At 41.0% G+C, this 13,171-nt stretch overlaps 1 protein-coding gene across 8 annotated transcripts in view; it reads right to left on the bottom strand.

Annotated features, from left to right (window-relative positions):
• FRMPD4 (FERM and PDZ domain containing 4) overlaps positions 1-13,171 on the bottom strand; it is a 447,791-nt gene that overhangs the window by 84,297 nt on the left and 350,323 nt on the right. For 6 of the 8 annotated variants that reach the window (XM_073354864.1, XM_073354871.1, XM_073354914.1 and 3 more), the window contains 2 exons: positions 11,210-11,370; positions 6,289-6,391 (listed from right to left, as the gene is read on the bottom strand). In XM_073354864.1, coding sequence (XP_073210965.1) covers positions 6,289-6,391; positions 11,210-11,370 — 264 coding nt within the window. Of the gene's footprint in view, positions 1-6,288; positions 6,392-9,228; positions 9,305-11,209; positions 11,371-12,383; positions 12,683-13,171 lie in introns of those variants that run through there. The other 2 variants (XM_073354891.1, XM_073354906.1) reach the window with 2 other exon arrangements.

The raw sequence follows: 13,171 nt of genomic DNA, 5'->3' as shown, positions 1-13,171 counted from the left end.
ATACCAAGAAAAATAACCCCAGGAAAATACAACTGAAACTCAAAACAAATAATGATCTATGAGTGAGTTTTGCAATAGAAAAAAACCAGACTATTTATGGAAAGAACTGGAGGCCTACTTTAATAAAAGGAGAGAATTTTTACAGTGCTATTAAAGAGAAGGGTGCTGTTATCAAATCCTTTAATAGCCAAACTTTATTTTTATTCAGCAGAGGTGGAGTTTGTTATATTGAGTGAAAATGTTTGGGGGTCACTGTGACATTTTGGGTTCACCCAGGCTAGTAAGGTGTCAAGGTCTGCCTAGTAATTCTGCATGTCTTGTGGCTGTGTAGCTTTGGTTCAGAGCTCTGATCCCAACTGCTTGCGAACAGTTGACAAGACTCACACTGGCTTTGCACAACCAGGTTACCCCATGCAGGCTAACCTTGAAACCCTTCCAGCCCTGAATTAGCCCCCAAATTGTCCTACTGTAGGGACCAGTCCTCCTCACAAGACCCTCACAGAAAAAGTATTAGGGTCTCTGCCTCTCCAACCTGTCAGCTTACTAGAAGCACACACTTTCCAGAATTTACCCAGCACTGATGATTTATAATGAAAGCAAACCAAGTTTATTAAAGAGCATGGATTAAATGATACCAAGTAAAAGAATAAAGGTAGAGACAGCCCTAGACACTCAACAACAGACTTAAAAGTGGCCATTCTTCAACAAAAAAAACCTTCAAAAATAGACTTCAATGAGAAACTGCAGAACTGGAATTAATTTGCAAACTTGACACCATCAAATTAGGCCTGAAGAAAAACTGGGAGTGGCTGGGTCACTTCAAAAAGCAATTTTCCCTCTGATGATACTCACACCTTCTTGTCAACTGCTGGGAATGGGCCATATCCACTCTGATTGAATTGGCCTCATTAACACTGACCCCCCCACCTTGGTAAGGCAACTGCCATCTTTTCATGTGCTGTATATTTATACCTGCCTACTGTATTTTCACACCATGCATCTGAAGAAGTGGGTTACAGCCCACGAAAGCTTATGCCCAAATAAATTTGTTAGTCTCTAAGGTGCCACAAGACTCCTTCTTGTTTAAGCAAATAAAAGTGAAAACACACATCTAAAAGTTTAAAACTTCATCCTGCAGGATACCATCTTTCTTCAAGATTTTTTTTTTCTCATCCACAGTCTTCTTTCCAGCTTTTACTGGCCAAAGTGGCCAGGGCCCACCACAGAGAATAAATTGCTTGGTTTCTGTCTCTTTAAGGTGAAGGATCAAGATGGAGTCTCTCTCTGTCCCTTATATTCCCAAAGGAATTGTATTTCTACTAAAAGTCAGGAAAGCCACCTGGCGACTCAGCCGCTTGTTTCTGTCTGGGATGCACGAGACATGCTAATTCTCTCTCTCTGGAGTTCAGTTTCACTATAAACCCAGCTAGTTTAGCTTGATGGCTTTGTTTACTGCTAATATGTAATTGAGGTTAAAGACTCATTGCTTTGTCTAGGGCAAACCTGTTTATCACCTTTACCTATGTTAGGCTGTCTGGTCTTAAACATGTCCTAGTAACATTACAAAGAGCAAGTTTATATCTGTACACATAATGTTGTTACATATATTTCACAATGGAATTGTTGTTACATATATTCCACTGTGTTATCAGTTTTCAAATGATACCTCAGAAGGCATATTTTGAACAAATATTATTGCAGGAGTATGTAGGTTGTGAGTACAGGGGTGCCTTGGGTCACAGCCATTGTAAACGTCATTAAAACATATTGCTAAGTAAAACTACTTAAATTTGCCAATCTGAGAATGAGTATATGTGTATATAAAATATATGTACATACATATAAAACACACATACTTCCTAAATATTAACATTTTCAAAATACTTACATTACATACACACACACACATAACTTACATACATACACATTGCATTAGGAGACAAACGACTTATTAAAAAATATTTACCTAACCATGATAAAACTGACTTGGCTATATTGACTTGTTTACCTGTGCCGATGCAAGTTTTAAATTAATTAATAAAAATAAGAAATGTTGCTGAGAAATGTAATACTACAGAAGCTCCAAGGGCTTCAAGCATTTAGTCAGCAATTAATTTCTATACCATATAACATGTTTAGGTTGGCATAGTTCATCTCCTTCAAACACACAGAAATCTGCATTGATATGAAAGCTATCCCCCAGTATGGGAGAAAGCTAATTATTCTGTGATGAATGTAAGAGTCAAAGCATTTGTATCAGCTGTATAATAAAAACCAAGATCAGCAGCTGCTGCTACAATGTTGCACAGTCTGTTCTTTAAATAGATCTTATCTATTTGGTATTCACTTTGCCTACTCCTTGCCTAGATATTAATGATACACTTACAAATGAACCTGTTTTCAAGTCAAGTCATCTCCTTTCCCCAATTTTCCCTACTTTGCTCCTGAAGAGACCTCTTTTAAAATGCAACCACCGGTTATTCATAAAAACGTGACCTGCCTTTTTTAGGAAATATTATAAACATGACTGCTGCGTATCTTCCTTGAAATAGCTCAACAGAGTAGAATACAGCCCAAAAGCCATTGAACGTTGCCAGAAATAATGAGAGCTTACATGCACTATCAATATCTCCGTAACTGTGGGTCTCAGTGATGACCTGGACTTTAATTAAATGTTACTAGTAAAGCAGGAGTCAAGGAAAATGAGATGGATGAGAATAAACTACAGACACAGTTCATTATTATATAATGTATATCCTTGTTAATCTCTAGACCTCACAGCCTAGCAATAGTATTCCTCAATTTACAGACTATTTAAACACAAATAAACAAAAAAATCCTTTACTGTGTCTCTGATGAGAAATCTCTTTACCCAGATGTTGCTTCATCACAGAGTTAGGCAGTTTATGGGAAGGTTAACATCTTTACAACAGGCCTGTTTTAATGTAACCAGTTCTAAAATGACCCCCAAGTCATGTAATAAAATATTAACATTTCATGAACAGATAAAGTGATGCAACAGTGCAAGCTTTCATAGTACTAAGTGTATCTCCTCCATCATTTACTAAAGCTGGTGCACTGTATATCACAATAATTTTCTACTCATTTTTCACCACATAGGAAGGGAAAATTAGTGAGCAGCTTTGGCACTAATAGCACCCACTTCAAAGGAAAGCAACTGAAGTGGTAGCCCCTGGCAATTTTGAGGAAACAAATGCCGCAAATTTAGTGGTTGGGAAAGTGGTCTTTTCTAAGGGCAGAATGGGAAAAGACAGCTGTATAATTTCTTCACAATTCAGATACCACTTTTTGGTGTGGATTCTGAAGTACAAATATTTTCTTTCTTTGAATTTAAAGTTACATTTAATCAATGTCCCCATTTTGATGTTCCCTTCAATAGCAATACTGTTCTCATAAAGAAATTTCCCCGTTACATTTACTTTAATTTGATTAGTATGCAATTAGAAATTAAACAGAATCAAAACTCTGATATAATATTCAAGACTTGGCACAACAACTCTAATTTTTATATACTTTTGTTTGAAACATTGAGTCCTGCCCATATTTCAGTTTAAAACATTTCATCGTTGCATTAAAACACTTTTAAAGCTTTATTCTATATTTGGCACAAGACGACTATATTTTCAAATGAGACTGATTTTTTCTTCCATTTTCTACAACTATAAAAGCAAATCCTTTCTTGGTTTTGCAGTAAGCTTCTTGGCAGGACTGGATAGAAGCAACTTCCACATAGCTAATGCTAAGCAGTTCTTATACCTGATCTGCAGTATACAATGAGGTCATGCATTCACCCCCACCCATTCCCTCACCCCCGCAATATTATGCAGTTATATCTTTTTTATATATATCCTTCTCTGGGAAGAGAGCTTACCCATCACTGACTGCAGACATATGCCTACCAGTCAGAAAGCAAGATTTCAAAATTTCCTCTGTCTGCGCTTCAAACTGAGACAAAGCATTGCTTTCAAAGATATGAATGTGTCCGACCCAAGAATGACCTTGGGTTAGATACGGTATGGAAGGGATGCACTACTGTACTGGCGCAGTGAACGGCTTCTGCCATGATGTGGTGACTGCATGCCTTGTCTAATCATTCCAGATGTCCCCGATGAAATGATGATAAGCTCTTTAAGTGGAATGATGTACATACTGCTAATACAGCCCTTTGTGAAATTCATCAAAGAAAAGACAACTTCTGACAAAGTCCCAGAGGCAGGTACATGTAGAGAGCAGTGATACAATTCAACTACAAGGAAAGCACCATGAAAAGATAGAATTCAACAACACTAAAAGGATTATTTACAGTAGCATTTCCAAGACACTACCTACGGAGTCAATATGATCAGAGAATACTACTTTCATATTCAACATGGATCAGCTTCTCAACTCCCCTTCACAGAGGGACCTCCCTCATATTTAGATCCAATTTGCCTCAATCCTAATTAGGCAGTCTATTTTTCCTATTACTGTAAATTACTGACACCAGGGAGGGAGATGGGGCTGTATCCCACTGTTGATAATGGGACGTATGCGTTATACATCCCAAACAATCAGGAAAAGAATATAGACTACAACATGATAGTTTTATGTAGCATAAAGGCATTCCAAAGAAGTTTCAATGACCAGTTAAATACTATCTATCTGTTTCATGCTGCCACCCATCATTGTAATATCTGAGTGCTTCCACATAAAATCAATAGCAATTGACCCCGTAAAGACTTTAACTCTTTTTGTGGTAAATCTCTGCTTTATGAATTTTGTTTTTATTTGTTGGTTGAGTTGTTTGTTACAGTGTTTTATTTTCTTTTATTTTTCAGGGATGTGGTGTCACTGTTGTGGGTATCTTTCTTGCTATTGTAGAAAATATTTTTTGAAAAGGAAGGTATGCAGCATTTCCAAAAGATGGTAAGACTTTTGAGTCACCCAGTCTCCTACAGAAGTTTTATTCCACAAGCAGATCCCCTTGACTGAGAACACTTTGCCCCCAACTCTCATGCGCTTCATCCTATGTATTGTGATCTGATTCATCCCAGAGAATCACAGCTGTTGTAGAAGTTCATAAATTGAAATTCAGAATTGACTCTTTTAGAAAAGTGTCAGGGCAATTTACTTTCAACATTGGTGGTTGCCAGATTTGGAGAGAAGGACCCTCCATTTAACCTATCAGGGAAAAAATGTGTACGATCAGATCCTGAAATTCCCTAACACCAGCTAGCCCAAGGAGAAAGTGAAAAAAATACATACAACACACTGCCCTCTAAGAGGCATGCCTCTGAAGTTTAAAACAACTGTGTACTATATTTATTGCCAATCAATTTTCTATTTAATAAACTTGTTAAAACATACTCTAACTTACTCCACCTCCTGAGTTTTGTTATACTTTCTTTTATCTCTATGGCTTCACTCCACTTTTCCCCCCCATTATACATCACGTTGTATCTTTGTGTGTTGTTCCCTCTTTTCCTTTTCTCTTCCTCCACCCCATAATAAATGTCATCTTTCTTTTCCTACTGTGTCTTCTGTTTGCTAACTTCTTTCCCTCCCTCTCCCTTGTACTTTTTATAATTTATCCCCTTTATTCCTCACACTCGCCCACTCAACACACACCTACTTGCACAAATTCACATGCTGTCCACTCAAGCATGCACTACTCAAAAGCCTCCCCCCAACACACACATATATATGCACCTATTCACTCACAGGCTCACCTCTTCCTGCCTTCCCCAACCCCGAAGGTAACAGAGCCCCATATCCTAGGCTACTCTCTTCCCTCTTTAGTCCCACTCCACTACTGTCATGAAAAAGCAGTATAAAGCAGCAACCGCCTGGCCCACTCTGCTCTAAGGATTGTCCCCACAACCCACCCCTCAGGGAAGAAGTCAAAAATGCCAGATTCTTTGTACCCTGTCCCAGTCAACTCGCCACGCTGTTCCAACATTTTCTTTACCCAAGCAACCAGAGGAGCGGTTTCTTCGAGCCCTGCATATGATACAACCGTTAATCATCAAGGTTACCTGTCCTTCAACCAACCTCTTTTGGAGGTGCTTTAGTATATTTTTTCACATTTATTCACACTCCCGCAGTATTTATGTAAGGAAATTTCCCGTCAGTAATATGCAATTCCACCAACATTTGTTATAAGCTCAGTAACATTATTTTCCACTTTCTCCGCTCTGAGAAGGTAAGAATGCCACATTATCAAGTGACTGTTCTGGCAGTAAGCCACTGGGCTCATGGTTTATTTGGTAGGACGAAGGCATCAACTACCTGACAAGGTCGATGACTCTCTCCCTTGGAGCAGTGCTGACTGGCTCATCATTAATCATTATGATCTGATCTCCTGGTATAAGTTTTCCTTCAGAGGGGCCGCCTGGAGACAAATGAGAAATAAGGACAGGTTAGTAGACCATTATAAACACATAGACAGTCTGCTCTACTGGCAGATATTAGATATGGTTCATCTTGGAGGTCTAAAGCACTTTGCTGATAATATATCCTCACCAGAAAGCTAACAATCTAAATGTACATATTACAGTACCTGATAAGTGCCTAAATATAAAATTATATTTAGATACTTAAATAACCAGGACCGGATTTTCCCTGACAAGTCAAAGGGAGCTGCAGGTGATCAGCACCACTGAAAATCAGGCCACTTTTATGTAGGTATGAAATTACAAGAAGACTCTAATGTTAGGCACTCAGATATGAAAGCTTCAGCCAAGAGCTTTGGTTTCCAACTCTACTGAAATGTAAGGTTAAGATTGCTTGGTGGTACATCGTCCCCTTGCAGAAGGCTGAGATGAGCAAAACTCAAACTTCTGACCACCAGGAAATTTCTTTTTGTTCTCTAATAGTGTTAGATGCAATCCTGTGGGTGAGTATAAATTGGTTGTCAAAGGAGGTGAAGAGCCTATACATTTTCAGCAACTGTGGGGTTGGCAGAGCAAAGGTTTGTGTGTTAGTAGGGCATATTGTGGCACTGCTGGAAGAGGGTAGGGTTACAGTTGCATGGGCAACCTTAATGGCACATTTCCTGGTTTTCAGAAGATTGAGTTTTGCTCAACTCAACAAGGAGATGACATGTCACCAAGCAACCTTAACTTTGTATTAACATAATTATTTGCCACCGAATTTCCTAGGTCGCTGACCAGGAAAATATATGCTCCTGTTAGGAATTAATAGTCTGAAGAAGCAAGGAGGACATCATCATCTGCTATAAATGCATTTGAGTGCTGTGTGTAATACAGGAGTGGTGGTCTAAGGCAGGGGTTCTCAACCTGGGGTGCAAGGCGGAGGTCTTCCAGTGGGTACATCACCTCATCTAGATATTTGCCTAGTTTTACAACAGGCTACATCAAAAGCACTAGCAAAGTCAGTACAAACTAAAATTTCATACAGACAGCCACTTGTTCATACTGCTCTTTATACTATACACTGAAATGTGAGTACAATATTTATATTCCAATGGATTTATAATTATAGGGTAAAAATGAGAAAGTGAACAATTGTTCAGTGACAGTGTGCTGTGACACTTTTGTATTTGTATGCCTGATTTTGTAAGTAGTTTTTAAGTGAGGTGAAACTTGGAGGTACTCAAGACAAATCAGACTATGAAAGGGGTATAGTAGTATGGAAAGGTTAAGAACCACTGGTCTAAGGTAAAGATGTTAAATTGGGGTACACTGTTCTTTTGGGAATGGAGGGTCTGGGATTTCTGTGGGTATCCAGTGATCAATGCCTGGAAAACACAAAGGGACACTTTGAAGGGACTTGGAGCCATCTATTGTTAACTTGCAGGGCAAAGACAGAGGAGAGTGCTGGAGTGGCTGACAGACTGGTTGTGTTTGTGAGCTAACACAGGCAAGAGTCCCTTGTGCTGGAGGCAAGTGGCAACAAACTTGCAATCCTGAATGCCCCAAGATGCATCACACGCAGGTTGGGGTACACTGTCAGAGCTGTGGAATTGGGGTTCAGGCAGGTTGGAGTGCACTGTCAGAGCTGTGGAGTTGGGGTTCAGGCAGGTTGGGGTGCACTGTCAGAGCTGTGGAGTTGGGGTTCAGGCAGGTTGGGGTGCACTGTCAGAGCTGTGGCATAGAGCCCTGTGCTGGATTAGTGTAGAGACCGGCAGCAGGACCAGGATCCCATGGGTCCCACAGGACCTGCTGCTATAATTGCAGGCACGTGTAGGAGTGGGTATTGCAGGATTAAAAATAGTTCCATGCAGGGCTCTAATGTGCAGTTCATGGGGGTTCGGGTGCATTGGCAGACCTGAGGCTGCAGGGTGGTTGCAATGAGAGGATTGAAGTGCAGAAGCAGAGCCCGGGATGCAAGGAAGTTAGGGTGCACTGGCAGAGCTGAGGGGGTGCCATGCCTCCCTTGCCTGAGTCCCCAAACTCTCTTGCTTCCCATACCATCAATCTCCATTTCTGCCCCCCATAACATCACTGATTGCCTAAACTTCTCTCCTCCAGTTCCCACAGTCCTCCGTCCCCTGATACGCCTCCCCTCCCAGGAAGCATTCACATGTCTAATTCCCACCCCTGCCCTAACTTTTTCACTAGGAGGGTGGTGAAGCACTGGAATGGGTTACCTAGGGAGGTGGTGGAATCTCCTTCCTTAGAGGTTTTTAAATTCAGGCTTTCTAAACTATACAGAATAGAAAACAATAGAATAAAATTCTTTCTTTAAATGAAGTGGGTCAATCAGTATAGTCAAACAATAGTAATGGCTAAGAGTAATAACTATGATATTGGCTTTTTGCTGCTAACAAATTTATGGGTTTGAAACGAGTGCAGTGAGAAACAATATTCCAAAGTACAAGCCTTTACAGAATCATAGAATCATAGGGTTAGAAGGGACTGCAAGGGTCATCTAGTCTACCACCCTGCCAAGATGCAGGGTTTGTTGGGTCTAACCCATTAAAGACAGATGGCTATCCAACCTCCTTTTGAAAACTTCCAGTGAAGGAGCTTCCACAACCTCCCTAGGCAGTCTGTTCCATTGTCCTACTGTTCTTACAGTTAAGAAGTTTTTCCTGAGACTTAATCTAAATCTGCTATGCTGTAGTTTGAACCCATTGCCTCTTGTCCTGCTCTCTGTGGCAAGAGAGAACAACTTTTCTTCATCTTTTTTATGGCAGCCTTTCCAGTATTTGAAGACTGCTATCATATCCCTCCCTTAATCTCCTCTTTTCCAAGCTAAACATACCCAGTTCCTTCAGCCTTTGCTCATACGGCTTGCATTCCATCCCTTTGATCATTTTTGTCACTTGCCTCTGGATTCTTTCCAGTTTCTCTACATCAGTGGTTTTCAAACTTTTTTCTGGGGACCCTGTTAAAGAAAACTGTTGATGCCTGTGACTCAACAAGAGCTGGGAATGAGAGGTTTGGGGTGTGGGAGGGGCTCAGGGATTGGGCAGGGGATTGAGGGTGAGGGAGGGGGTCACGGTTCTGGGCTGGGGGTGCAAGCTATGAGGTGGGGCCGGGGATGAGGGGTTTGGGGTGTAGGAAGGGGTTCTGGGTTTGGGGGGTCTCAGGGCTGAGGCAGGGGATTGGGGTGCAGAGTTGGGGCTTGGATTTACCTCCAGGGGCTGCTGGTCAGCAGTGCAGCTGGGGTGAGGAGGCAGGCTTCCTGCCTGTCCTGGCACCACGGACAGTGCTGCACCCCAGAAGCAGCCTACAGCAGGTCTGGCTCCTAGGCGGAGGCCCGCAAGTGTAGGCCTCCACCTCCCCCAGTTCCCATTGGCCCGTTCCCGGCCAATGGGAGTGCGGAGCCTGTGCTCGGGGCGGGGGCAGCGTGCGGGGTCCTGTGGCTCCCTGCCTAGAAGCTGGACCCACTGCTGGCTGCTTCCTGGGCGCAGCATGGTGTCAAAACAGGTAGGCACTAGCCTGCCTTAGCTTGGCAGCACCACCAACGGGACTTTCAATGTCCCAGTGGGCACTGCTGACCAGAGTGACCCAGTGCCTGACATGCCGCAACCCAGTATTGGGTCGCAACCCGAAGTTTGAAAAACACTGCTCTACATCCTTTGGTGACCAAAACTGGACATAGTACTCCAGCTGAGGCCTAACCAGTGCCGAGTACAGCAGTACTATTACCTCCCATGACTTTCATGCTAATACTATACTTCTGTTAATACAACTCAAAATTGCATTTGCTTTTTTTGCAACAGCATCACATTGCTGACTCATGTTAATGGCGTGATCCACCACAACGCCCAGATTCTTCTCAGCAGCGTTGCTGCCAAGCCAGTTATCTCTCATTCTGTATTTGTGCATTTGGTTTTTCTTCCCTAAGTGTAACACCTTACATTTGTCTTTGTTGAATTTCATTTTGTTGTCTATAGCCAATTTTATAGAATTTCATTTTGTCATCTATAGCCAGTTCTCCAATTTATCAAGATTCCTTTGAATTTTAGCTGTATTCTCCAAAGTATTGGCAACCGCCCCTCACTTTGTGTCATCTGCAAACTTGATCATTATGCTCTCTATACCTACATCTAGATAATTAATAAAGATATTAAACAACACCAGATCCAGAACAGATCCCTGTGGAACTCCACTTGAGACCTCATTATAGAGGCATGTCAGCATATCAGAATTTAGGGTATGTCACACTGCAGTTAGACACCCGTGGGTGGCCTGTGCCAGCTGACTCAGGCTTGCGGGGCTCGGGCTAATGGGGCTCAGATTAGCTGGGCTGTTTGACTGCGCTGCAGCCCAAGCTCTGGGACATTCCCACCTCATAGGAACCAAGAGCCCGAGCTCCAGCCTGAGCCCGAATGTCCATACAGCAATTATACAGCCCTGCAGCCTGAGCCCAGGGTAGCTGGCATGGGTCAGCTGCAGGATTTTAATTGCAGTGTAGACATACTCTCAGAATGCTGTCTAGTATTCATGATTCACTTGGTTGCTGGAAAGCATTAATAGTACTCGTATGTGCCATGGTATTTTGTCCCAGTGGGCCTCAATCAGTGTAAGTATAAGTTCAAAATTATTAAATTTAATTTAATTTAAAAAAGCAATTCTAAAGAAATCAAACCTCTAAGTAGACAACTTTAAAAGCTAATGCAGTCCTGCTGGAAATCTGAGCACATCCATATCACTGCCAGCAATACAGCCAGCACAGACAGGGAGTTAGTAAGTCTCAAAGTTCTGCTTTTGGGGCCAGGCAAGGGGAAAAATCATACCTGGTGTTACTGAGCGTACAACAACTGGCTTTTCACTGCCAGCCACAAAACCAAATCCCAGCACAGGATCCCTCCTCATTTCCACTTTCCGAGGGGCTGAAGGAGTGATTTGGCAGCTCTCTATTCGAGGGTCTTCAAATGTGGCCGATTGTGTCATGTGACTGTGGGGAAAAAATGAATGAAAAAAAGGAAAGGATCATCAAAATGTGTTTTTGTGGTACCTACACAAGCCAAGCACTTTATATTTACAGGATAGAAGGAATATTTGAGATAGTCTCTCTGAAAGAACCAAAGTCTCATCTTATTTAATGTTTTATAATCTTTTTTATTAGTTTTCTTACACAGAGGATAATAATATCTCAGATTACAGAGCTGATTCGCTAACCAATATTTATACCTGCACACAACTCCTGCATGTGACAGTATACATTTTACCAACTCTAAATATATGAGAAAAATCTTTTGTATTTTGAATTGTTCATCCTCCATTTGCCAGGGAGAGGAGGAAAATAAAGCAACTTTGTATTTATTTAAAACATTACAGTTACATTCCAGAAAATAAAGTACACAATTCTCTGCTATAACATTTCTGAGAGGAGAGGGTATACCCAGTCAACCTGCAGCCTTAAGTATAAAACATTCAGCACAGTTTGCATATATTTGAGCAGTCTCAAGCAGCCTGGAAACAAATGTAACACTCAGTTGTATATTTAGAACACTGGATCATTTGTTTTTGGATCAACAGAGCAAGAAGATTAATACAAAGGGGAAAGAAAGAGTAGAAAGGAAAATAACAACTGGTGATAGCTCTCTCTTATTACAGTAGTAGGTAAATAAACCCTCAAAAAGACAAGTCTCAGTTTATTCTGGGAGAATGTCACACTCAAACTATGTGCATAAGAAATGGTTAAAATCAATCAAAGTCATATCCCCCAAAATAGAAGTCTTTGTCTGGCAGGAGAAGATTGTACTGTTAAGCACCTTTTTTGAGCAGAAAAGGTAAAGGAACAGGAAAGTCATCCAGTGTGACATATTGTCAGTTTGAAAGTCAGTCTCCTTAGGAATATATGGACTGTAATAATAGCAGACTCAAACACCACCTCCCTCTATATCACAAAAAATGTTCATAAGAAATGAGAATTGGGTGGGATTTCATTCAGGTTCAGAGGTCTACCTCATCTTCCCTCTCTTCCCATCTTCAAGAATTGAGGTTTTCACATTCCAGCAAGAACACCTTAAGAAATGTATGTATAATGGTTAATCATATAATATGTAGAGAAGCTGTGTGCACTAATCATCCTTCCATGTTTAAGGCCTCTTCAGGTTGGTGGTTTTCCCACCCTACACCTAACATACTTGCACATTTCTACTGGTACTGGTACAAATGTTCTCTGTTCCTGGAGTTAGCTTTTATTGTTAACTTAAAAAGCAACAACAAAACAAGCCTCAGTATTTTTCTAGAATTTCTCCCTGCAGTTCCTCTCTGTCTATACTCACGGGTTCCCTTGATCAAGCCCTTTTATACTCATGGTTGGAGCTAATAGGTTTTATAGTCTGAGTCAGAGTGAGTCAACTGAAACAGCTTTGTACCTCAGCGCAGGGTCCTAATATTTGCATTAGGGTGAGTCAGCAAAAAAGTACCTGCTGTTCTGTCCCAGCTTATTCTATTACTACAAATGTATTTTCTCCTAGTTTGTATAGTATGGCTCACATATGACAAAAATGAATACCGTAGACATTTTGAATCTTATCTCTTTATTTCTAAATTGGCCTGTGTTATTTAATATTTTTTCAGTGACCTAGAAGAATATATAAAATCTTCACTGATAAAGTTGGCAGATGACACAAAAACTGGGAGAGTGGTAAATAATGAAAAAGATAGGTCACTGATTTAGAGCAACCAGGATCACTTGGTATGCTGGGTGCAAGCAAACAATATGTGTTTTAATATGGCTACACCTA

This window comes from Lepidochelys kempii, chromosome 1, assembly GCF_965140265.1.
Source record: "Lepidochelys kempii isolate rLepKem1 chromosome 1, rLepKem1.hap2, whole genome shotgun sequence".
Taxonomy (NCBI): domain Eukaryota; kingdom Metazoa; phylum Chordata; order Testudines; family Cheloniidae; genus Lepidochelys; species Lepidochelys kempii.
Note: the sequence above shows the minus strand (reverse complement) of the source record. Positions and strands in the feature narration are given on the sequence as shown.